General features: G+C 36.1%; 1 protein-coding gene across 1 annotated transcript; it reads right to left on the bottom strand.

Moving 5' to 3' along the window:
• Window positions 1-2,825: 2,825 nt before the first annotated feature.
• LOC146136265 (uncharacterized) lies at window positions 2,826-26,641 on the bottom strand. Its single transcript, XM_083395051.1, has 8 exons — window positions 26,469-26,641; window positions 9,883-10,061; window positions 9,116-9,242; window positions 8,658-8,759; window positions 7,760-7,861; window positions 7,325-7,426; window positions 5,588-5,689; window positions 2,826-4,381 (listed from the first exon to the last, which is right to left on the bottom strand). The coding sequence occupies exons 1-8, from the start codon at window positions 26,506-26,508 to the stop codon at window positions 4,350-4,352; spliced, it is 786 nt and encodes a 261-aa protein (XP_083251177.1). The 5' UTR covers window positions 26,509-26,641; the 3' UTR covers window positions 2,826-4,349.
• Window positions 26,642-26,893: the final 252 nt, after the last annotated feature.

Below are 26,893 nucleotides of genomic sequence, written 5' to 3'. Positions count from 1 at the left end.
AAACTGTTTGTGGATTCAAAAGGAGAGGAAATGATTCTTTTCAAGTTTACCTCCCGAAAACTCAATGCATCAACTGAATCAAAGCAGAATTTTAAGTCATTTGCAGTGACAGGCAATATTTAAAACTCAAATTTTACTGTTTTTGACATTTTCGGCAAAAAATCGATTTTTAATACTGCGCAGTTAGTATTAAAAACGCAGTCTCCTGCCGCTATATCCATCTGCAGTCTTAACCTTCCATAAACATTAATTTGAAGTCAGGTTTGACTTAAACAACAGATTGAAGGCAATCCAAAATTTTGCCTTTTTATAAATTTTGCGATTTTCGTCAAAAATTTTTAATACTACTGCAAATAAATATTAAAATGTGATCTCTGCAGATCTAACTTGCTTCTGTTATTCCATAACTGTCTAAAAAACAAGAATAAGGTGACAGCAAATGAATTTCACTTGAAAAATATGGATTAAACATAACCTAAAATTTCGCACTTTTACCCGATTTTGCGATTTTCCGCAAAAATTCAACTCGATTTCCTCACACCAATACATGTTGAAATGAGCTTAAATTTGGTATATAACGGTTTTAGGTGTCGATCTATCAAAATCCATATGAGGCAGGTGGATTTGAAAAAAAAGTGTTTTCGCGACCAATGTTTTATCAACATTTAATTGAGTTGATTTTAGTCGAAACATTTATAAGTAATCCTTTTTCTTCATACAGCCCATGTGGTTTTCGCCTGACGGAAAAAAATCCAAGGATTATTTCCTTGTTCTCATTTACAATTTTTGCGACAGGAAATGTTTTATTATTTTTGGTATTTTGGAGCGGACATAAATACTTAATTTTAACGTAATTCTGGTGGAACCATTTTCGGCACTGTTCATACGATCCATGAATCATTCGTCGTTGAGAATACGAAAGTGACAATTTACCAGCTATCGATATGATATATAGATGTTGAAGGGGCGTTTGTTGTTTCTGCTCCTACATCAGGCAGGAATCCAGTGTCGCGATATCTTCTGCCGTTAAGTTGTACTTGCCTAATCAGTTGGAATATCATTGTCTCCTTCTGTGAATTTTGGTTGTTAAATGACATTTTGTTATGTAATTTGTGAAAAAACATTTGTTCCTTATGTTTTGTTTTTTCTGTCAAAGATCTAAACCAGGGGTCGGCAACCTTTTCCTGTTCGCGGGCCAAACCAAATTCCGTTCTTCGCACCGGTAGTAAATTTCAACCATCAATTTTGTTTATCAAACGTGTGACTTTTAAGCATTTTATTGTAGTTGCGTTTTCATTAGGGGCGAACCTAACACTAAAATTGTTGACATTTTTGTGTCATATAAGGTTAAGAGTTTATTTAAATACAGGCATACTTTAATCTTCCCAAATCATAATAATAAAACGATAACCATTAAAATTGGTAAACTCGTCAGTAATTCAACTAAAAAATAACAAAACAAAATATATAGCAATAGGCCTATAATGATAAAATTTGAGATAAATAGCTCAATTTTGTGGTAAAATGTAAAATGAAAACACTTAATTTTAACCCTTTAATTTAATTTTAACTCATTTGGCTCAATGACAAGTCAACAAGGTCTAAAAGTCCAACTTTTCTGCCCTTTGATGTCCCCTAATTGTCGTAGACCTTTTTGCTTAATGCACTAATTTCTAACGGATCGGGGGGTTAGAGATATTAGGACTCCAGCCATAAGACCGAGATAAAAACAACACCAACGTCAGAATAAAACACAATTCGGAAAAAGGCCAAAATAGGACTAATATACAAATCGGAATAAGTCCAAATCAGTCGGAATAAAACCTAAAAGCGGCGCCCTAACAGCGCCGGTCCAGACTAGGGCGTCCAAACGTAGTCACTCAAACGGCCGATGACAGACCGATGCCCCCGATCGTCCCAAACCCTCTACCCCCTCAGGTTCGGGCGTTTTTTGGCTCCGACTTTAAGGACTTATTCCGATGAATTTAGTAGACTTATATGCCGGTAAAGGTCGGATGAAATTTGAGTTAGGTTATTTACACGATTTTGATCTTGTATGCTCTGTACTGGATGATGGATTTTTATGCATTAGGTATGGTTGCTTTTTAGGTCTTATTGTGTGTTCCCAGATATTACTCATAATTAGACAATTTTAATAGTTTAACTTATAAATCACTTGAAATTGACTTGCTCTAAAAATAACTTGGTCTGGGGCTCGACTTGTTATTTTTGCCAAGACTGGACTGATATAAAAACACAATTTGACGTTGTAAATCGAAGTTTTGTTTTTCATAAATCTTAATTTTGTCTTCTCAAATGTGACGCTTTTGTTGCTTACGTCCTACGGCCGCCCATAATGTTGTTGGCCAGTTATCACTACAGCGGAGATTCGATGAAATAGTTCCAGTACCTTATGGTCAACAAATTTAAACTTAAAAAAAAGATCCGTAGAAAGGAAAAATAAACCATTAACGCTTGTTGATTCTTTTACGGCAATACAGCTTGGGGTCAATAATGGCTATTTCAACATAAACATTATTTCTCCACAGTACTCGATTTCTTTGGCCCAATCAAACTTAATTTCTTGAAAGTTACGCGTGTTTTAAACAACTTGAAAGACCTAATTTGTGACATCAGCCCAAAACATTTTCACATTTATTTATTTTATATAAAACCAATTCCAGGTCTCTATCGCTAATATAAAATTTTAGTGTTTTGTCAAGTCTAAATAGTTATTTCCCTAACCCTTTGACGAAATACTAAATTAATATTTTTTCGTTAAAAAGCTAAAATGCAAAAATTACTAACGCAATTAGTTTTAGCGTTTTGGTCCAGCCTTTTTTGTACTTTATTCCAAGTGTTTTTAAAATGTAAAAGTCCATAACAAAAATATAAACAACGTCATTCGGATATTTTTCCTGGGATTTTGTTGTAGGGAGATTCCGGCAACTTTTTCGTGATGAATCAACCAAAAAGATGTTCAAACTAAATCGGGGCTTAGAGCCCTTTTCACGTAAATTTACTGACCTAATAAAACAATTTTGTTGTTTTTGTTATTTATAATTAATTACATGATATATATTTACACTTCGAAAAATCTCCACATTTTTAAACAAACGAATCAAAAACTCGCAAAGGTGAAATTATAGATAATAGCCAAAATACATTGCAGACATATAGGGTGGGCAAGCTGCGGCTCGGGAGCCTCGTTTTAGCTAATGAGGAATCCAAATTTGAAAATAAGTGATACCTCATTTAAAAAAAGAACAGTATTGTTTTTTACAGTCCCGTGTTAACATGATTTTTTACACACTATGCTGTAACATTACACTGTGACGGTTTCAATTCACCGAACCAAAATAATGTTGGACTGCTGCAATAATTTTAAACAGCTCCGTTTAATAAAGCTCTATAATTTGTAAGTTTAGAGGTTCACGATAAAACCGAATTGCAGATGATACACGATGCCAAGTGATAGTGTGTAGAAGTTTCTTTCTCCGATACTTGGCTGGTATTTCGGTGACGGTCCGATATTAAATAAATGTGGCCCATGTTTTGCGGCAAATAGGACAACATTTAAAGATAGGTATTTGAAAAATATTCCATTAAAAATCGGTATCGTAACACAATGCCAGTTTCGGACATCCGTATTCATGACCATTTTTAAAACTCCAACATTTTGGATGACATTAAGTCGAGGTAAAATGACCAGCACATAGCTACTGCTGATCTACTGGCCTGCGCTGATTGCTCAGCTTAAAAACCGAAAAACGAACATTTTAGCCATGCTTAAAGTCATCTAAATTGTGGGATCAGATAAACTCTGTGTTGCATAAAACTCACCACCTGTTAAACTCTAGAGACTTTTTAAAACTGCTGAATTTGAAATGCGGCTTGCGGCCAACAAGTTTGTCCACCCCTGATATACATTTTTTAAAAGTAACATTATCATTAGGAGATTATGAATAGACATAGCACGGATAATATGCCGGATACATAAAGTGGAATATGTTAAAAAGCACAGAGATTTGTCAACTAACAGGACTACTTAACAAGAAATTAAAAAATTACATGTGATAAATTTGTATATAAGACAAGGTGTAGGCTATATAAGCAGCAAAGAAAAACAATTCTTTCAAAATCAGTAAATCACCATACCACGGTTGTAATAATACAACAATGTACAGCAAACCTGAATGAATACTAAAAGTACTGCGATCTTTCATTATTCGATATAAACATCTGTTTGTCTGTTAAGATCCCTAAAATTTAGGATTAATAACGGTGTCCAATAAACATTGTTGAGTTGAAATGTCGGTTGTTAGTCGTTGTGTTCTTATTGCTGTCCATTAACCAGAGTTACTTTTTTCTTGCTCCATTGCTAAACAAAGAATAAATACCCATTTTTTTAATTCATAATTAATTAATAACTTGAATTTTAGCCCAAAAATTATATTAAAATAAAAGTATTCGTTTTCTATTCACAATCAATATAGTTTAAATGGTGGGGGACGCTATCTGCAATGGCATGCATACGATTAGATAATAAAACATCGTTTTTTTTTCAATTTCTTGTTACATTTTTTTTCTAATTTCATTTACTGAATTTAACATAAATGTATTGTTCTTCATTTACCAAAATGCAGATATCGTTACAATTGCAAGAAAAAGTCACGCAAAATCAAATCTATAAAAGTGATTAGAATGAGGTGATATTTGATTAATGATCAAAAATTCTCATTCTAACAATGGCGTCATCAAAACGATAAATAGCAATACCTTTAAAACATAGGCTATGTCATAAAATTAAAAAAAAGTTTTAGAAATGATTTTTCATTCTAGTTTGTTTGAGACCAACCACAGCTAATTTTGTTGAAGTTAAATTTTAGGGGTTTGGGGGTCATACGGGGGGGCCACCGAAATCAAGTTGGGTCAAAATAAACATCTGTGCCAAAAATCTCACATACACCTATTGTATGATGTTTGTGTCTTATACAGCATGCGAATATTAATTGTGTTAGAAGTGTCATACTCTAATAACTTATTGCATTTGTCACTACCTCCGTGCAGGTTTGTTTTATTTTTAAGAAAACCAGAACAAATGGATTTGTTAATGCTGACGGATGTCGTGGCCTACGTAGTTATAATTGAAACTATTGAAACATTGACACAAAAGTAGATTGTTGTTCGAATAGATAGGGCGTAATTATATGTTTAACACAAAGGGTTATAAGTTCAGATATCTAAACTTTGAATACCAGTTCTATGACCAGTTTAACAACCTACCCTTTTAAAACTATCCTATTGGTTTACCCACGCGTTAGTGCATTTTTCACTAGTTTACTTACGTGGTAGACAGTCCGTTGAAAGGCACACCCAAAAATCAAACAAGCTATAACTCGGGAAGTTCGTGTTACTAATTAACCGATTACGCCATTTCGTCCGATACATAAGTCCACTAACATCGGTTGCATTGCTAATATCCATAGATCTCCTTAGGAAGACCAATGATAAAATCCCGTTACTTTTAATTTAAATGCTTCTGTGTAATTACTTGGTTAGTTCTCTCGTCGTGCTCACTACTTACCTTCCTTGCTGGGTAGAGTATCCTTAACCACTGGATCGATGTGCTGCAGTGATTCCCGTTTGAACAGCGTGATGTTTTCTATAGTCTTTTCCTGGGCAATGTCTATGCAAAAAAATAATTTTATTTGAAGTGTATCATTAAAGATTATTATAATTATTTTAGAAGACTAACGAAAATACCTTTATAAATTTTTTTCCCCTGTGACGCATTTTAATTTTGTAATACGCTCTTGAAGTGTCCATAAAAAAGCAAAATATTTTGAGTTTATTGCTTTACAGCACGAATTTGTTGAAGAAATGTACAACTTAGTTTTGAATTGTGTTTTATTTGTTACTAGACGAAATATCCGGCGTTGCCCAGGTTAAAGAGGGTATTTAATTGTAACAATAATATGTAGCCTTTTGCAATAAGCGCGATATATTATGTGTATTCGTGCAATGCCCCGATTTTTCGTGGTTAAAAATGTAAGAAGACATCAAGCTTACAATGATGTACCATTTCCGTGTACGTGTAAGTGTAAACAAATGTGTTATTTCACATGTAACCGAAAGCAGTGTTTCGTATTGTGTATAAAATGGGTCGAGTAAATACTTTCTCACAATTAAAGTAGGATGAGGTCCTTATAAAAGCCGCAACAATATTGTGACTTTTTAATCACTAATTCGCGTGGTACCAGCATTGTGTAAAAAAAGCATTGTTGTAAGCTTAAGCAAATACGTAATCGCGGTAGGTACCATACTGCGTCCAACGAAAGAAAATCCCGTTTTTTAGTAGTAACCTTCTATGCAAAAACTTAAAATCATATGATACACAGTCACGTAACAAAATCCTAACAATAATTGTACAAAAGCGATCTGAATCTAGGAAGTAAATATTACGATATTTTAGATTACGGTTTAAAATTATAATTTTTCCTAAACCCTATTCACGTACTCAAAGGATCATTAAACTCGTTTCAATGATTTGTAAACAGCATATGTTTTTAAATTGTCGCCTACAATTTAGTGATAAAATGTATATCACTGTATGCGTTTTTAGGTTTAGGTAGCACTCGTGTGGCCTAACAACGCGTATAGCTGCATGGCCAATAATATGTAAACAATATATGGCACCAAATGCTGACAACCATTGTACTTCAGGTGATTAAACATCGATGTTGTGGTTTTGTTGGGCGATGGTTCACTCCCTAACTCGAGTGCCGCACAGTAAGAGTGCCGCACAGTAAGTCGCCCCTACTTCTCACAGCCCAGGTTCTTGCGTAAGGGAGATGAGCGACGTTGCTCTGTCTCGGCCGGGCGAACATATCGCGACGATTTATTATAAGAGATACATTTACATTATTTATTATAGCCTACTAGCTACTCTCTTGGGAATCCCTGGTTTAACGCACCTAATTTTCTATTTTATTATTAATTATCTTTTATATGTAGACTGTTTGGCTGGCAGATATTTAATATATAAATTGTTGCCTTAAATTGCCTTAAAAGAATGTATCCCCGTGTCGACTATAGCACGAAACAGACAGCATTTTATTTGCGGGTATCTAAACAAGGAAATATGTTAGGATTTTTTAGGAACATGCGAAACTAATGGTTTACAAGTGAAATAACATAATGTTAGAACAAAATATATTGTGCGTTGAGTCTTTTCAAGGGTAGAACTGTTTAAACGAGAGTTGATTGAAATGATGTTTGCCCCACTCCTGAACACCAAATTACAACCTAAAAATATATTTACCAGAACCGCTTGGGAGGGGATTCTTCTCCTCGGTTTCAACATGTTTCAAACTTTCTTTGCTCACTGAAGCAGCTTGTAGAACAACGCGCTCCCTTGCAATGTCTGTGTGCATACCAATAAATCAAGTTTTTTTTTAACGTATTTTGATCGATTAAAACAACAGGTTGTGTAATAGGCTCTTAGTTCAACGTGAGGGTATTGAACGGCAACTAAACGTAACTTGTTTGTCAAGATTACCAAAAAAATTATTTTCGACATATTTAAAAGTGATACACGTGGATTGTAGCAAAAACGACTTATACACGAACAATAGCCCAGGCACTAGTTTATCCACTCGTTTTAACACGAATAGCGTGCAACTTTAAAGATAAATATATTTATAAAAAAACCAAAAATACAATACGCGTGATAGTTTTGAAAATTAAAAAATCTTACCAGAACCACTCGGCAAAGCATTTTTTTCCTCTGTTTCAACATGTTTTAAGCTTTCCTTGTCCATTGACGCAGCTTGAACAACGACGCGCTCTCTTGCAATATCTGTATGTGGGAAAACGCACCTAACTACGGGAGATAGCGTATCACAAAGAACCGCTGCTCTTTGAATAGCTTAGTTTCGGTACACCTATGAAGAATCGTTTTCGTCTTCATTGTCACATATCATAAACGGACCCATTTTAATATTTAACTTAATGGTATCGAAAAGTAGGAAAAAGTTAAAAAGCATAACATGGCAAAGCGGGAAGGTTTGCTGTTTTAGTTGTGTAACAACAATTACATGAAGACACTACAATATTTTCCTGCCCTACCATTCATAGTATCAACGGACTATATTGTTTCATTTTTTTAAACAAAACGATAACCAATCTTTTCTTTGCAAACAAAACTATATTTGTAAAAACAAATGTAAGTTTACAAATGAGCGAAGTATCTTTTACCAAAGAATAATAAATGACCTTGACATTTAACATATCTTAAACTTAAAAAAACGATATATTTATATATTTAATGGTTTACAGAATTTTTCGTAGTAGTTGCGGGTCCCATGAAGCCTATCTTAAATATCATGGTTTCATTGTTTGTTTTAACAAAATGTGATTAGTCCTGTTTTTGATTTTATTCAAAGCGTAATGAGTGTACTGTTAAATTAAAGATGCGGGACATATGGGTCTCAATCATCAAAATAAGTATAGAAAAGTAGATTCATGTTATGTAAAGGATTTAAAACCAAACAACGTTAAACACTTCACATTAAGTAAGGCGTATACGAATATATATTTTCTGTTTCGGCGATTTAATTCGTTTCGATAATGTCCTCCCCCACATACAGTCTTACCTGCCGATGTTGGCAGATTGCTTTTCTCAACAGTGTCGACGTGTTTCATGTTTGCTTTGTCATACTTGGCCGCTTCTGAAGGCAACTTCTCGGCTGAAATCTCTGTTAAGCGTATCGCAATAGTGTTTGACCATATTGGTATTACATTTTTTAAGGTCTTAATGACGCATTTAAAAAACATTTGACCGCAAATCGAAGTACAAAAAATAAGCATTAGACACAATGAAATGGTTTATTGTACTGTAATAAGCATTGATCATGTTTTATTTTGATATTTTTGACTTCGTGATTTACTGTTGATTCTGGTCGATGAAAATGCGTTTGGCTCATGGTTCAACCCAGTTACGAATATTTGGCCCGCGGCATAATCCGAATAGGCATATTTTCCCCGTTGGTATAAAAGGTTGCATAGCCCTGACCTAAATTATTAAGAAATGTAAACATGAAGTTCAACTTACGCTCAGAGGTTGGAAGTTGCTGTTTTTCCGAGGTTTGTGATGGCTTCAAGTTGCTTTTGTCAAATTGGGAGATACCAGACATATCTGGTTTGTCTGACATGTTTACTTTTGCTTGGTCTTGTTCTACCTGTTTCATATTAATTTTTATTCGATACTGTCTACAAAAGGATAGTGCACTGCTAAACCCGCATGGAACGAGAAATAGAGGTTTAGAATCAATAGATTATAGCCTACTTAAATTAAGAGTGTGTAATAATAAACGCTGAAAATAATCAACGCTAAATAAAATGCATAACCACAAAAAATATTTCTAACGCACCGTTTTAACGCAGAAGGTTGCTCATAAATTGTATGATACGCGATAGGTTCCCATCGTTTATGAAAAGTATAGTGCTTGCTTAAAATGTAGTATCATTCAGTAAGACGTCAGCGTTTTTTAAGACCATAAACTCCTTGCAGATTGCATACTCTTCGAATTTATTGGCCAGGCGGAAAATTGCGCTGAGATTTACAATATTTTATAAAGAAGCGATTTCAAAGCCAGTTTCCTCCCAAACTATATTTGTGCCAACTCATTATGCTAATGCTTTTTTACTTAATTTTTATTTTTCGGGGATAAACATTTAAAGCAGCTTTCTTTTGAGTCTTTTAGCATAAAGGCCCTATATAAATGCAATTTTTCGATGGCCAACATAAGGCCACTTGAAAAAAAGTTATATAGATATAGTTATGCAAATCCTAATAAGCTTAAGGTTAGCGCAATTTACTTGTGGCTGTGAAGGCTCCTGGGTTGTTTCTTCTTTCTGTACTTCAATATTCTGCTGCTCTTCAACTGATTCTGTTACTGCTGTCGTTTCGTTTTCGTTTGGTTTTATTTCCTTTGCTTGCTCTCCTGACGCAGGGTCGGCCTGAATTTCAGATTCAGACTTCTTTTTTGACTTAAGACCTGTTTAAAATTAACTTTATTAAAATATTAACTGGTATGACAGTACTTATAATTTCAACCGGCTAACACGAAAACCAATTTATTTAGGCTTTTTATTAGCTCGGATAATATTCATTTGGTAACTTTTTTGAAACTTAGGTGAAGAAAACGTTCCATCTAATAAATCAAACGCAATATTGCAATAAAGTTAGCCTAAATGTTATATATTGTCACAATCATTTGTAAATCTTCGGCTGTAACATGTGGTTTACGAACTTACACAAGGATGGTACAACACGTATTTACCCGATCCGTCAGGAATTAGTGCAATTATAAGCAAAATGTCTACTACATTTGGGGCAACCAAGGGCCGAAAAGTCTGACATTTAGACCTTGAGGTCGTGGCATTGCACTAATTAGACCTTTAGGTAAACTCCCGGCATCGATAAAATGAAAAAATTGGCTAAAACTTTACCAAAAATAATAAAAAACTGTGGGATACAGTTTATAACACTTGCCCACCCGAAACAAAAACGCTAACAACCCGCACCCTAACCTAACTACGGTTAATTTTTAGATTGGAATTAATTACTCCATGACAACAAAATTTTAATTTTAAGGTAAACTGCCGTGCTAACTGCGTGGTCAAAAGAACACATGACGTTGCCTTTACGTATATAGTTCAAAAAAGCCAAAATATGGAAAATGGTCTCGTTCCTATATTGTTTTAGATATGCTTACAATTATTAAAAATTTTAGTTACAATATTTTCGAATAGCTCTATGGCCCACTGAACATAGTCTTGTGGCCCACTCCTAGGCCATGGGTCACAGTTTGGGAACCACTGCTTTAGATGCCCTAATTGTCGTAAGCCTTTTTGCTTGGGACAGCACTAATTTCTGGCGGATCGGGTGCTTTATAGCTTTGATTATAATTGGACCGTACGCGCTAGCGTCCTCGTTTTTATAATGACATGGTTTATAATTTTAGTTTATGAAAACGAAAAAAGTTGTTTTGAGGCAATTAAAGGTAAAATATGGTATGTTCATGTTTTAAATAATATTAGAAAAGTTTAAGGTTTTTATATTTAGGAAAGTTAATCTTCTGCATACGGTTAAAACAGCTGTCTGTTGGGTACGGCAAAATACTGTTCTATAAGTATCTTTCTTGTAGAATTAGTACCGTACTGATTTTTAGACAGTATACCAGTGAAAGTTAAAAAAAAATTACACTGTGGTACAGGATTTAGGACTTTTTGTTTGAGGCCATAAAAATAAACATGAATACCGTCACAAAGTTATAAAAACGTGACGGAAACACACGCGTTCAGTGTAAAACTGTCTTTCTAGAGTTTAAGTTGTCCAAAGGCGATCTGCTAAATCGATTACTAAAAAAATAGTTTTTAGATTAACCTTTTAGAGAAAAAATTACAGATAAATAGTAAAAATTGGCAAACCTTTTATGGGGACAAATAACGCATTTAAGGCAACAAACTTAAAGTTTAGAACTTACGCCATATGCTCTTCGCTAGCAACATTATAGCGAAACTAAAAGGAAATGTTATGTCATGACAAGTATACACTGAGATAAAACCACGTTTTTCGCTTTAACACTCAAAATTCACTTTTTAGTTTGGCTTTCATAAAATCGAGTAATTACGAAAACAGAGTTGTTACTACTTATTTAAACAATTCAGAGAAAAACAGAGACAATATAAAATTTGTATGAAAAAAGTTGCTGTAAAATATCCGCTAAATCTTTATTACTTTACTTTGGCTTAAAAAAAGATTACAAATTGTAAAATCAGATATATTTGTGCTTTGTACTTTATAGTTTAAACTAAGTGAATATCTGTTGTTACGCCAAAAGGGCACAAAACATTTTTCTTATTTGGTGTATAAAAATTTATGCCGCCAATAAACCATAAACCGTAACTCTATTTACTTGTGTATGTTTTTTAAATTCGGACTTTGTTGATAAATCTGATAAATCTATCTAGAAATGTGAACATTTTACCAAATTGCTTATGATTGTTATCTAGTTTATGTTTACCCAATGTGTCATACACTAAAATCGGGCGGTCGTACAGGTTTTTGAAAACTGGTCGCGGCAAACAAAAGTTTGGAAACCACTGATCTTATACAAACAAATCAGCGCTCTAAGGCCCCCGAGGTTTAAGGGTACACTGACCCCGATTTAAACGCTGCTATAGACTCTTCATTAGGAAAAACGTAACTGGTGTCAACAACGTAAAACTGAAATTACAAAAAATCATTGTTAAGCCTTTGCAGTCCCTTTTTGAACGACTGTATTGTATACCACCCTAAGCAGTTAAGAATGCCAAAATTAATTTTCTCCTCTGCTGAAACTGGTCTCAATATACACCCTTATACTTTGATATTCTTATACTATCAAAAAGCATAAGTGGGAAAAGTAGTACCCTAATGTTGTTGATACATTTTACTGAAAATTTTTACTTGCTAAGTTTAATTAACTTACATTCTCATTAAACCGAGAACGAAACAGCTTGTTAAACATTTTACGAACAAAAATAACTATAGAGTGTAGTCACTACACTGCTATAGAACCTTCCACACAAGCTCCAGCAAATAGAACCGCCGCCACTCCGACAATACAAACAGTGAAGCAAAATCGCGCGGCCGTGCTTAACGAAGCGAGAACTTCTAACGTAAACGTCATAGATGCGGCATCGCCTCAAAAGGAGATGGTTGATGGTGAGCTATTTTTTCCCAAACTACACATCTTGCCGTGTGCAGCCTTTTTTTCCTTATAAGGATAACTAGACGAAATCTAGCTTAGCCAATGAATATGTACTAATTAAAATTAGCATTGTATTTTAATACGTGTAAAATGGACGACTGGACGTTGTTTTGCCCACAGGGCTCTTAACCTTTTAAATCGTTGTAAACCTTGACAAACGCATTGTTAACTTCGTATACCTCATAAATAGCTATAAACCTGGATAAAAGTCGTCCGCCAATGTGCTAAAAAAAATTGAAAAATAGTCAAAAAAATACGTTTACATAACAGATTTTTGCGTTTGAGAAAAAATGCGACAATTAATCGTGTAAGGCAGTGGTCGGCAAAATGTGGGCCTTTTGAGGTATTTTTAGTGGGTCTCGGGCTATTCTTTAGTGCAAGTAATACTACGGGCTATAACTTAGTCACGTAGTTGTGCGCTGTGTAATAACTTTAGAGTAGATTGTCCTATACCAGGGGTTCCCAAACTTTTTGGTCTGTGGCCCAAATGTCTGTTTAATAACGATTCGTGGCTCACCACGTGCTCTAAATTTAGACATAAACATTAAAACATTCCCAACAACAAGCCCAAAACAAGCAACCCGCAAATTAAAAAAACGCAAGCGTAGAAAAAACAAAGCCCAAATTCGCTGGAAAAACGCAAGGTTGGCAACATTGCTACTTCGCCACTTTGAACTGCTATTATCTCCAACACAGCAGCTAAACCCCATTGGTAGGAAACAATGACCTTTCTTGCTATGATTGTGTTTTAAAACAAAGCGCACACTATCTGCAGTTTAACAAAACAATAGAATCCTATCAAATGGCTCTGTGGCCCATTGAAAATACCTTGGTGGCCAAGTAGTGGGCCATGACCCACAGTTTGGGAGCAACTGTCCTGTACGTTAAGGTTGTACGTACTGTGGCTGAGAGGTTTTGTTTTTGGCTCATTGTTTCATCATAGGCCCACCAAATTATATAATATACATTTACCTAAGTTTACCTATGTATGGGGGGCTGCAGCCCCAGGCTCACCAACAAAATAGGCCCACCGCTAAGAATTTAATAAGACCAACCGATGTTATCTTTGTATAAAAAGTTATATTGTAGAGCAGCGGTTTCCCAAACTGGGATACTTTATTATTCGATCATATAGCGCAGGGGTGGGCAATTATTTTTAGCCGCGGGCCGCATGAGAAACCTAAAATATTGTGGCGTGCCGGATCAAATATAGGATCTAACATACATACAATATGACGTCATACTCTGACGGTGTAAAACAAATCCGGCCCGCGGGCCGTATGTTGCCCAGGTCTGATATAGCGTGTTTTATGATGTCTTTTGTAACATCACAAATCATCTATTATTACTGTACTACCCGTTGTAAGCGAATCGTTCGCCTTAGTTAGAAAGTTGTTACTTTAGAAAGAATCGTGACTGCATTAGGGTACTACAAGAAAAAAAGGTCAACTGACCCTTAAATTTTCATAGGGCCGCGAAATATCAAAATAATTGCAACGGGTCGACCAAGCAAAATTTTGAGAAAAGTTTGGGAACCGCTGTTCTAGAGATATCACCACGGACTCCAGCCATAAGACCAAAATAGGACTAATACCTTATAGTAGTATTACCGTCTGTATTGCAATAAGACCTATAGGCCAGAATCCGGCCTATAAACAACACTTTACCTAACCCCAAACTCCACCCCTAAGTACGCTACATCACTAACTTCCCTAATAACCCTAAAACATTTTATATTCCCAGCATTACCCACCATTAACCCAAAACAAAATAAAAAATCCGGTGCTAAAACAGCGAATCCATAAAAGCACCGGTCAAACTATAGGGCGTCCAAAGCGAAACGGCGGATGCCTGACCGACGGCCTCCCGATCGCCCCATACCCTATACCCACAGTTTCAGGAACTATTTTAGATATTTAGGCCTATTCGAATAAATTTAGGACGTATTACGGCAGATTTACGTCTTATTTAGAAGATTTCGATCTTCTTCTGTACGCGATTTGCCGTGCTATTTACCTTCATAAAAAATTCGTAACGGAACGGTCTCATAGGCCTACAACTAGTCCGGCACTGTAGTAGCAAAATGACTTTAAATAAGGCGACAAATTTGCTTCGGGGTCTATTGATTTTGTTTTTTTAGACATTAAAAGACCCGATATCAAGAATTTGATAAAGGGGTACAATTTTAAGTGTCTGTCATTACTCAGGAAATATCAAGAAATAACCTTGCTTCAGTATTACCCAGATGATCAGGAAGAATCACTGCCTAAAATGTTGATTCATTTTTCTGCACTGCTAAAAGAACGCCAATTTTATGTGGAAAGTATAGAAGGAGCTCAAATGTGTAGATTTATTAATAAAAATAAGTTCATCGTTTTCTAACGTATCTGTGGTATTAAGGATGCATCTTTGTCTGATGATTACTAATTGTTCCGGCGAACGCTCTTTCAGTCCTTAAAAGAGTAAGGAACCAATTGCGTTCGTCTATGGACCAAAATAGGTTGCATTCCTTAGCTCTACTCGAGATTTTGGAAAAAAATAGACAGCAATAAAGTTGTTCACGGCTTCGCTTTATATAAAGTTAGAAAACAACTTAAATGAATCTGTTTGACAAGTGAATCAAAAATCGTATTTCATGTTAATTCTGGTTGGAACATCAACGTACTAAAAACGACCAATAGGCCTCTGAATGCCTACAGCCCCAGGTCCATGAAAACCTTAATCCGGTCCTGTGCATAGTATGACATGTGAGCTATGTAAATTATAAACGCTGCAAAGTCCAATTTCTGTTAAATTGGACTTATAAATCAGTGCTTCCCAACCAATGGGTCGCGAAGCATTTATAAATATTACAGTTTTCTATCAGATTGAAAAATTATTGCATTATTATTACGTAACATTTATGCAACAATGTATTAAATACGACTTCATCTGATAATATCCAATACGGCTACCATATTTTCAGCACCCAAAAAGAGGACATTTTCTTGCCTGCAAGTAAAACAAAAGTAGAATTGTGACGTTTGAGAAAAACGTACCATATCCACAAGTATTGCATTTAGCTTCGAGATTAACACGTCCTTTTCTAAAACGAGCATACTTCTGGTGTAGCTCCTCAGTAAACAGAGTTTTCCTCTTCAGCATTATAATTTATAGCTTATTTTTCTTTATTGTTGTCAAAATTTAAAGAATAATAAAGAAAATGAAAGCATCTGCTGAGAACCACCTATATGCTATAGAGCAGTGGTTCTTAACCTTTTTTCAGCCCCCCCCCCCCTCTACGAAAAGCAATTCGGCATTTTCAATAAAATATCACTGAGACCATTTGAAAATACTATAGTCTGTCGCCGGTCGCGAGCAGCGCGAAAAAAAAAGTTTAATTGGTTGAATTGGCGCTAAACTGTAAATTCATGAGGCTTTAGCATTAGGCAACAAATTGCTCGTGCACGAGCTGATTTTATCAATGTTGTGAGGACATTTACTCCACAGTTGTAAGGCTGTGATGTCGAACAAATAAAAATGTCAAGCACAAAAATTAAACATTGCGTTATGATGTTTCAAGATCCTTAAGACTAAAAAGTACAACATAGGACGGAATAAAAAAAAAATATTCTGTCAAAGTTGCGACATGAACCAATGCTGACCTAATCTGTATACCAATATTATACGTATTGTCAGTTTGACACCTTAACTTTGATCAGTTGTACATCTATACCCGTTTGATGAGCACTGATTGACGACTTCACCAAATACCAGGTGTTGCGCATACGAAATACGACTAGTTTTTTCAAAAAAAAATATTGAACAAATGCACAATGGTATAAATTTGTAGCGCAGCCTTTCTTACTTTTTCTGATGTAAGGCATCTCTTTGACTATGTTTGCTGGTAAATAAACCTAACAGTTACCAAGGAGCTGTGGAAACCGGCTGCAAAATAGGCTAATATACCATGTACAATGGAGATGACGCATGCTATAACCCCGGTGTTACTGGCAGTTTAAAACTCAAATTCTCTAGGGTGATATGGCGTGATGCATTTCAAATTCACAGTTTAATTAATTGTCGCACAAGTGGATTAACGTGTGAAGATTCTGCTGTGGGGCTGATATACAGTGATTTCGTTAAAGCACGGTCATAAACAGGGGAAAAACAGCACATGTCCCTCAAAAACTCTTATTTTTTTCAACTTTTACCTCTACGAATGAAAGCAAATGTGCAAATTTTCTTTTACGTACTTAAAGCGTCAAAGACCCTTTAAATGTTTTTAGATTTTGCCAATTTAAACCATTAAAAGCATGTTTTGCGCTTTCAGTGCGGCTTACTTTCTCTTGTTGCGGCCCTCGTACCATTTTGAGTCGTGCAAGTCAGCCTTACGCACTGGACTTATGAACGTATTAGTACTATACACATCTCAATTGCTGCACTGAAATCAAGTACCAATTTCGCATGAAGGGTAAAACACATAAGTTTTCGTTTATTATGTTCGGAAAGTTAGATAAGCCTTGCTCACGATCCAATAGCCATATTAGAATGATAGAAGCGCAAACGGTCTAAATTAAACGAATTTATCAAATAATTTTGCAAAATAGAATTTTCGTGAGTCTGAATCGACACAGTACTACGCTGTGGAATTCCGAAAAAATAAAATATTAGCCGTTTTATTCATGCTATATACATTTGAATGCCCACTTGCAAAACATACTAAAAATAAAAGCATTTTTGCGCTGAGTAGGCTACCACAAATTCGTTTACCTATAGTTTAAGTTTAAAAAACTGTTGTTTTATTTTATTACTGGCCAAAATTCAGTCTAATTGAGCGAAGCGCGAAAAAAATAAATGTATTTGGTATAAATTAGTTTCACCGTGTAACCCAGGTTCTAGTAAACATAGCGCTTTTTGGACTGATTTCCTTTGAACAGACAAAAACGTAATAATAACGGATAAAAGTTAAAAAAAAGTATTTACGTAGTAAAAGTTAGCAAAAAATATATTTTGTTGGGCGCGTACCGCGTACTTTGGCATGGCAAAAATCCACCACACGGTAATCCACTGCATAAGACGATTTAGTAACTGCTGAATTTTAAATGCAACTCGAGCTAATTTTGCCCACGACTAAATTGGTCCATCAAAAATGATTAGGTATAAGCTTCCAGCCACTTCAACTATTATACGCATGACTAAACCATGCGCTTTTGCGGTTTTCGTCAATCATTGCAGCATTTGATCGAGCACTACATTAGCAAGTCCATCCTTTTCAAAATTAGAATTAATAAACTGAAAAAACAGTATAATATCGTGAGCCGCACGCTGGCCGTATTAAAATTTGTGCATTAAAAAGTAAATATTTATCGGTCTTTTTTTAGCTTTGCTTTTAACTGCAAACTGGTTTAGGAAATGATGTATCTCACAAAACTAGCATGTTATTGCTGAGCCAATCGAAAAAATTAAAATAAAGTGGGGTTACTGTAAAAAGCGATGGCGCGTTTTTCATGGATTGTATTTCATATCGGTTTAGCTCTTTATCTTTAAACTTCTAAAGGTCCGATTCTTTACTGAAACAAATATTAGACTAGTCAATAATCAACAACACTTAGAAATTAGTATATGAATATTAGGGTTGTTCAAAAAAACACTTTTTTGTCAAATTTTAGTGCCCCCTGAACAAATTTTAGTCCCCCCTGAAATTGTTAGGTTGCGTCTAAAAATCCCACAAACCAAATCTGAGCACGTTTGGTTCAGTATTGACCGTGCTACGTCAATTTGAAAATTCAGATTTAGGCTAAAATTTTTGAAAAAAATAAATTGTCCTCCACCTAAAAAAAATGTTTTCTTCTTTTTTTGCATTGCTTTGCAATTGAATAGCCATAAATAAACCTGTTTTGCAGTAAAAAAGTGAGTAGTCATGGTACAAACGTCACATTTGAACAACATTTGTTAGGCTGTTTTGTACGCTAAATGGCTTTTTAGCACATTTTTTTGAACTTTAAATAAGTTATTGATATAATTGTGTGAAGACGAAATGCACTATTTTATTAATTTGATGTCATGTGTGTTGCATCTACTTTATTTAAAAATTTTAAGCCATTTTTATTCTAATGTATTAGGCTGTGTATGTTGAGAGTAAACAAATTTATAAAAAGAGTTTATCACAAAATAGAATTGGGCCTTTAGCAGCACTAATCATTTGTAACAGTTGTGCATAATTTTTATACCACTAGACAAGTTTTTCTGTATTATTTTGAATTCCACACCTCTTATCTTAGAGAGAATTAGATTACTTGATTTGGACATGAATATAGCCACGTTTGTCCACCTGTTGGCCAATTGATATTGAATTCAGAGATGGAACGGCTGTTTGTGGATGTTGATGGACACATTATAATGAACGTCGATGTAATTTGGATGCGCTAATCGTCTGATATTTCAGCTTGTTTGAAGGTATAACGTAGGTATTGATTTAATACCTATGTAAAATGCCTGCATTGGTTTATATTTCTTTAATGGCTGTAACTGTAAAGAAACAATAGACTATAGGGGTCGGCAACCTTTCTGGCTGCGGACCAAACCAAACTCAGAAGGGTCTCTGCGGGCCGCACAAAATGTTAACTAAGAATTGTGTTATTAAAATGTTATAACATCTGTGAATCAAGCGGGCCTCGGATATTTTTTGCATTTAAAATCGTGTCAGAGCGCGAAGAAAAGCGTTTGTTTGGTTTAAAATTCGAGTCCACACGTCGTCATCCGTACTATTAATAAAAAGTGTAATAAAACACTTTGATATAACGCGATAACTTTAATAGTTAATTTAGTTTAGTGTTTGTTATCCTTTTTAATTTAAGTCACATTTGGCGAGCGAAGAGAGCTTAATTTTTTGGGGGGAAACAAACCGTAAGATTAACCTCTAAAAGCGCGAAAAATTTTCGCACTTAGGCCTACGCAGTTAAAATAGTCAAAAAGACTCGCGCCTATTAGTCAAATAGGCGGCAGGCCGGATGAACTACATTGGCGGGCTAGGTTGCCGACCCCTGCAATAGATTAGCCGACCCCTGCAATAGATTAATATGTGACTGTGAACAAACAATGGACTTGGATTATATGGGTCTAATAGACTTTTAACAACACAATCACTACGGTGAAATAAGCTACTTATTGCATTTAACCAATTAAATAACTTCTTTTTTTATTTACTTTTCCTCCCCAGTTCCACCCTGGAACAAATTTTCTCCGGAAATTTAAAAATTCCTCCCTAAGAGAGCCGAGTGGCTCACTTTGAGAACCACTGCTCTAATCGATGGGGTATGTCGACAAACTCTGATCTGGCTTTTGTGGGTGCTGAACTTAACACCTCGATTTAGATGGTTGCTTGAGAAATTCCCAAGTTGCTTTGAGGAATTTCCCAAATAATAACATCGTCCATGGTTAATTACCGCATCCAGGCTATCTATGAATGTGCCCTCCAGGCCGGCGAAACGCTAGAACTTCCGTAAAGCGAACTGGAGTCACTACAGAACGCTTTTAAATGAAGGCAGCAACGTTGACATGGACTAACAAGTTTTCTGCAATGCCGTCATATCCTTAGCTAAACAAACCATCCCTCGCGGCTGTCTTTTTTTCCAAACGATTTTAAATCTTTTGTAAAGCGCTAAGAGAATGTTGTGTTAATAAACTGCTCTATTTTGCCCTCTGGTGGCAAAAACGTAATTTAATGTAACCCACAGGGTGTCTTAAAACGTGTTATGTTACGCCAGAATTCATGTCAAAAAGAAAGTAAAACATACCAACTTGATTTATACCAACTTGATCTTGATTTAGGTTAGGTCATGGGTTATCGTGAACTCATAAACTACGAAAATATAAAAATATTTTAAACTTTGATTAATTATGCTTTGCCTTTAAAATGAGCTGTTTTGTCTTTTTATAAAAACATTTGGTCGGTGTTAACAACTTTCTATTTAAAAATTTTCGTAAAGCGCCGCGGTCAAAGGCATTAAGCGCTCATTTTACACTTAATAAATACTCTCTTAAACCATAGGTAAGGGCATATATGGTTTGACCCTAAAAAAATGCAACAAAAGGTTTTTTAACTGATTTGGGCAGTACTAGGTGTCTATTATCACATATTGAAAATCTTAAGGATTCTAACTTCCAGAAAGTCGTTATTTTCAATATGGCTTCCAAGATGGCCACCAAACCATTAAAATAACAGTAAATTGGCCATAACTCAGTCATCATATGTGTGTAGGTTTTTATGCCCTGTGAAATCGATGAGGCCGTTCTTAGAATTGTTGAATTATCTGATAGCCTATAAATAATAATATGGCAATCCAAGATGGCTGCCAAAACAATTAAAAATGAACAATAATAATGTATTGGTCATTAAAAAACGAGGAAGGAAATTTCTATATATATTTGGGTAAACTAAGCAGGCACAAATAGTTCATACAATGTGGTCATGAAAACTTTTGACCTAATCAGCGTATAGAAAGCACATAGATCAAGTATTGCTAAAGCTCGTCGCTGTCACTCTCGAAGTCATCGTCTGTAATTATGTGATTGCTGTATGGGTTGACACATAACCAGTTTGGTATGGTCCACATCCAGCATGGCATGATGGTAGCCCACATCTCCGGCAACTACAGTGAGGTGGACACGATTTGCAATTGCAGTGTATCATTTTCAATAGGTTGTCCGGGGAAGCTTTCATGTCCGTCATAATTGGAACCATCTGATTATTGTCCACTTTCCATCCCCATTCTATAGAACGGCCATGTTCAAATGGCGGATCGCGATCCGGTTCCGGATCTTTTTAACCTTATGTGGGGATCTTCTAATGTAGTCTTGAAAACATAAACTTTCAACAGTGTCTTATGTGAATACTTGTTGTCAGTGTTGATGAATTTTGTCAAATATCAAGCATAGAACGAGACTCCCAAATGCTAATCTTTGTGAGCGTTCGAGGATATCAGTTAGCGACAGAAAGCCCCATTCGATGCTATTGTAGGACCTGATGTCTAAAACAGGGGTCGGCAATCCGCGGGCCGGATGCGCCCCGCTGATGTAATTCATTCGGTCCGCCGCCTTTTTGACAAACTAGATCCATTTCACATACTTTTTGACTATTTTAACTAAAAAAAACGTAAGTGCGAAAAATTTTCACGCTTCGCGCGAATGATCTTACTGCGTCCAACTTGTTTACGTTTTAATGCTGTCTTTTCAACTATAAAAGCGCTTCGTTGCCGTTAACGGAAAACGTATTCACATATATTTTCTAACATTTTTTATTTTCGGTAATGTAATAAAAACTTGCAACAAATTTAAAAGAAATGCCGGTATACGTAAAAAATCGCGCTCGCTTCGCTCGCCACGTGCGCCCTGACTTGGAAAGGTTAACAAACACTAAACAAGATTAACTATTAAAGTTATCGCGTTTCTTTAAAGTAGTTTTATTACACTTTTAATTGGGAGTTGGTTGACGACGTAAAAACACGCTTTTAAGTGAAAAAAAAAGATCCGAGGTCCGCCTGATTAAAAGTTGTTCTAACATTTTAATGTGTTGGCCCGCGACTAGAAAAAGGTTGCCGACCCCTAATCTAAACCAAATCATCATTTTTCTCACTGAAACAATCTTGGTGCTGTAGCACACTTCACTTTTGACTCTTACAAAGTTAGGAATATGTTGTAGGGTACATTTACATAAATAAAGCACCATAAAAATTGAAGCGTGTCTAATATGTTTACTATTCGCATTTGGTGGATCATCATGTTGTCAGGTTTGACTGTGGTGGATCATGGCAGAAATCATTTGAACACCCCTGCTATAGAACATCGATACCATTCAGTACCGATCCAGACTATAATCTGATAGTACACTTTGAGACAAATATATTAAAGGTCCGTGTCTCTCCCAATTTAAGTCGTATTTTGTCGATGAGAGTTGTCCACTGCCGTCTTAACGATGTCAACATCTCCATCGCCAGGTGCGTTGATCACATTTTGAACTTGGATAAATTAATCCTTTCTTGTTGGAAGCTCGGGACAAGAACTGCTCCTGCTTTCCAATAAAATCAGTGTCTGCAGTAAAGTCAACAACCAGGTGGACGTTTATGCCGCGTCTTTGATGGGTATTGTCTTTGATAGACGATTCACCATAGCCATCAAAGACCACCCGTGCTAAGCCATAATGACGAATGGTAAAATCTGCATACGACTGTGCAATAGACCCATAACTCAGATCGTAAATCGAACAGCATATGAGGTCTCTCAAAAACATTGGAGGCTTGCCACATGGTAGCGGGATGAATGAAGAACATCGCTAACTCTGGACAGTGTCCATGCCAGTTCAACATGGCAATGTAGGAGTTTAACAACCTGGCATACACCACCAATAACAACACAAGGACATCACAGATGCATGCCTAAAGAGAGACATACATGCTCTTGCCAAGATTACCATTAGTAAGGATAAGGCTAAAACCCTGGACTTCGTCTTCCGTGCCAAGTTGCCCCAGACCGCACCATTGATCCCGCATTGTTGTTTCAGAGATTCATCGTCGTATCCCAAACAGGTTATCTCTCCATGCGGGAAGTGATGAAGCACGGGCTCAGTGCATACCATTCCGCCTTGTTTGAAGCTAGACATATTTTCCGAGGGGGCGATGAGCCTTAAATAATTACCGCCATCAAAGGATATGCCAGCAGTGTGACGTCAGGCGATTATGAAGTAGTGAAAGAATATGCCCTGAAAACCTATCACTACGTCCTTGATGGAGGGTGGTCCTTGTTGCATCCAGTGCCATGGAAAGCTGTAGACGATTATGGGTCTACGGTCGTATGCAGATTTTACGATTCGTCAATATGGCTTAGCAACGGTGGTGTTTGATGGATATGGTGGTCCGTCTATCAAAAAAGTACCCATCAGAGACGCGGCATAAACGCCCAACCGATTGTTCACTTTACTGCAGATACCGAGATGACTGCTTATTTGGCAAAGATAGCAGTAGTAACCTGGAAACACTGCAGTACATTCGTCAAGAAAATTACAACAGCCGAGTTCTTTGTTCACCCTGAACGTTTGCCGCCTACATCATTCTCTACTGCAGCAGAGTTTACTTCCAGATTATGCTGTTCTGGATGAGTACTGACTATGGTATGGATGCTCTAGATAGACTGTGGATGGAAAGTAAACAATATTCAGATGGTTCAAATCGTGACGGACATAAAAGCTGCCCCGGACAACCTACTGAAAATGCTACACTGCAATTGCGAATAGTGTCCACCTCACTGTAGTTGCCGGAGATGTGGGCTACAATGCCATGCTGGATGTCGATCGTGCCAAACTGGTTATGTGTCAACCCATACAGCAATCACATAATTACAGACGATGACATCTAAAGTGTCAGCGATGAGCTTTAGCAATACTTGATATATGTGCTTTCTTTATGGTCTCATCGACTTCACAGGGTATAAAAACCTACATATAGACACCAAAACTACATGTCTTGGTCAAAAGATGACTGATTTATGGCCAATTTACTGTCATTTTTTGGCGGCCATCTTGAAAATAACCAAAAAATGAAAACACACCATGTAACGTCATAATGTGACGAAAGAAAACAGGGGTGGCCAACGCGTCGATCGCCACATCTTAGCTGGTTTATCGCGTCTGGTGTCGGATTTGTAAAAAGAGTGTTCTTCAAGCAAAATTTAAATTAATATAACGAAATACAGTCCATAAGAACTCCAGCACAAGTAGTTTAGTTGTGTGCCCGTAAGCTACATATTTTATCAACATATTTTATCATACCGGTTGCCTAACGGATTCCTTATGTGGAAAAATACTTGTTACGTCATTACAGAACTTCGCGCACATGCGGAACATTAAATTGACCAATTGTTGAGTCGAGTCAAGAAATAAAGCGTATTATGATGTAAAAATTAAACTTCATTGGTGGATTGATATGTAGGCTAACAGCAGTTTGTTATTTTACGACATAAAAAGTGAAATTGAGGAAAGTCTTTTAGCTTTTTTAAAAAGTATATAAGATCTATGCTTGAAATTGTAGGTCAAGATTTTTAATACCAAGTGTAAACTGTATTTATTTAGACGCAGTAAAGAAGTTACCGAAAAAGTTCATTTTGAGGTTTGTTACTGTGACTTTACTTCCGACCTGGTCGATCGTGAGAGTTTAAAAAGTATCTCAGTCGACCGCAATCAAACATAAGTTTGCCACCCCTGATTTAAAACAATAGGCTGTATGAAACCTGTAATTACGTTGAACGTTGTGCGCAAATGTGTATGCCAAGTGGTATTATCGGTACTCGTCCGATACTAGGGTGGTATCGATGCCGTTCAGATACCAAACTAACATAATAATTTCAGCAGTGATTTGCAATTCAACGATTCAAACTTGTCAACCCTAACATTTTTTTTTTATCTTTTTCGCTTGTTGGAGGACAGCAAATGACGCCATTAGCTATCGCATCGGATAGCGATACTTTTTGTGCAAAATAACGCCTATTGGTTTCAAAATAAAATATCAAGCATTGGATATTCCTAAGGAGTACAGATAAAATATGTGCACATTTTTAGATAAATTGTCATCTAATAAATTTCGGGGAATGTTGACTCAAAATCTATAAAGTTGTTCCGAAAACACGTAAATCAGCTCAAAAGCACAAAAAACAAAGCGTTATTTAGGGTTAAGTTAATAATACATAAATCGTCCTAAAACAGCAGAAATATGGTGAGTTATGGCGACCCCAGAAAAAAATTAGGGGGTCGCGACCCACAGGTTGGAGACCACTGTTTAAAAAGACAGGCAATTAAATGTCGTTTAGATGTGTTGTAAATTTTGGTTAAAAATATCTTGTTACTTGTACAACTGCACTTGATATCCTTTAATTTTAAAGCTACGCAAAAGTCGGCTAAAATCCAAGTTCTGATAACGGAAAAAATAATTAAGGCATATGCACACAAATAACGTGCGACAGTCGAAGTTAGAGCACTTTTTTAGAGAATCGGTTCAGCTGAAGGGCCGTTACCGGGGATACAAGAGATATTAGCGAAGACAGCGAGTATCGTAAACTTCGCCCTACTCTACGTTTTTCGAGAGATATAAAAAGGAAGAAGAGGTTTAGTTTTGTGAATTCTGCACTGACCGTTGAAAATATAAGTAGACCTATTTTACCTATATAATCTCTTGCTTATCTGCAAAATTCTTCTGCGAACGGAATAAACTGATCTATTCACTGATGTGTATAATGCACCCTTTTCGATCAGCCAACCTGAACGGGTAAGAAAGGCACTTTACAAAAAATCCTGCGCCGACGATCATAGGTGCAAACAAAAAAACGAAAGCTAGCGTTTTTCGTTTGATTTTGTTTTCGCCTTATAGCATAGAACGTTTGACCTTATAAAATTAAAAACATTTCCGCCGAGTTAAACCTTGACAAAAACGAACATAAACGATACTATAACTTACAAAAAAGGAGGGGGGTCGAACACCAGACCCACAGGCCACAGTGCACGGTTTTTGTTATTATCATTATTTCTATCACATATCTAGCATATTGTAACCCTAAAGCTGTAAGATTATATGTTATTTTTTGGTATTACACGACCTAGACACATCATTTCGCGACACTTACTTTCATTCTTCGACTTTCCTTTTCCAAAAAAATTTCCCATGGCAGCACTCGAAGAAGAATAAAGCAACAGAAGAAATAAACGGAACTGTATCAAGTAAAACAAATAATAGCTTACACAGCTTGGATTTATTTACAATGCACGAATAGGTAATTGTATCTAAGAACAAATACCGTGCTCTAAAACGCAAGAATAAACATAACTAAGTGAAAGTGCAATAATAATTTATCCCTGGTCCAGGGACGGATCCAAGGGGGAGAGACATCAGGCCATGGCCCCCCCAAAAAACTATAGGTTTTGCCAACCTTAATACGTAAATAAAAAAATCTTTTTCCCGGACTCCATCCATAAGACCAAAATAAGAACAACATCAACGTCGGAACACACTTCGGAATAAGACCAAAATAGCACTAATACCTAATAGTTG

This window comes from Ascidiella aspersa, chromosome 8 (genome assembly GCF_963924565.1).
Source record: "Ascidiella aspersa chromosome 8, kaAscAspe10.2, whole genome shotgun sequence".
Taxonomy (NCBI): domain Eukaryota; kingdom Metazoa; phylum Chordata; class Ascidiacea; order Phlebobranchia; family Ascidiidae; genus Ascidiella; species Ascidiella aspersa.
The sequence above is the reverse complement of the archived record's forward strand: the minus strand, read 5'-3'. Positions and strand labels throughout refer to the sequence as shown.

Bases quoted from the DNA above. Each gene is read 5' to 3' on its own strand.
- LOC146136265 (XM_083395051.1), bottom strand. From the start codon at position 26,508: ATGGGAAATTTTTTTGGAAAAGGAAAGTCGAAGAATGAAA. The intron at 8,760-9,115 runs GTAAGTTGAACT...TACGCTTAACAG, and splicing joins GCAACTTCCAACCTCTGAGC to AGATTTCAGCCGAGAAGTTG. The intron at 7,427-7,759 runs GTAAGATTTTTT...GTATGCACACAG, and splicing joins TGCTTTGCCGAGTGGTTCTG to ACATTGCAAGGGAGCGCGTT.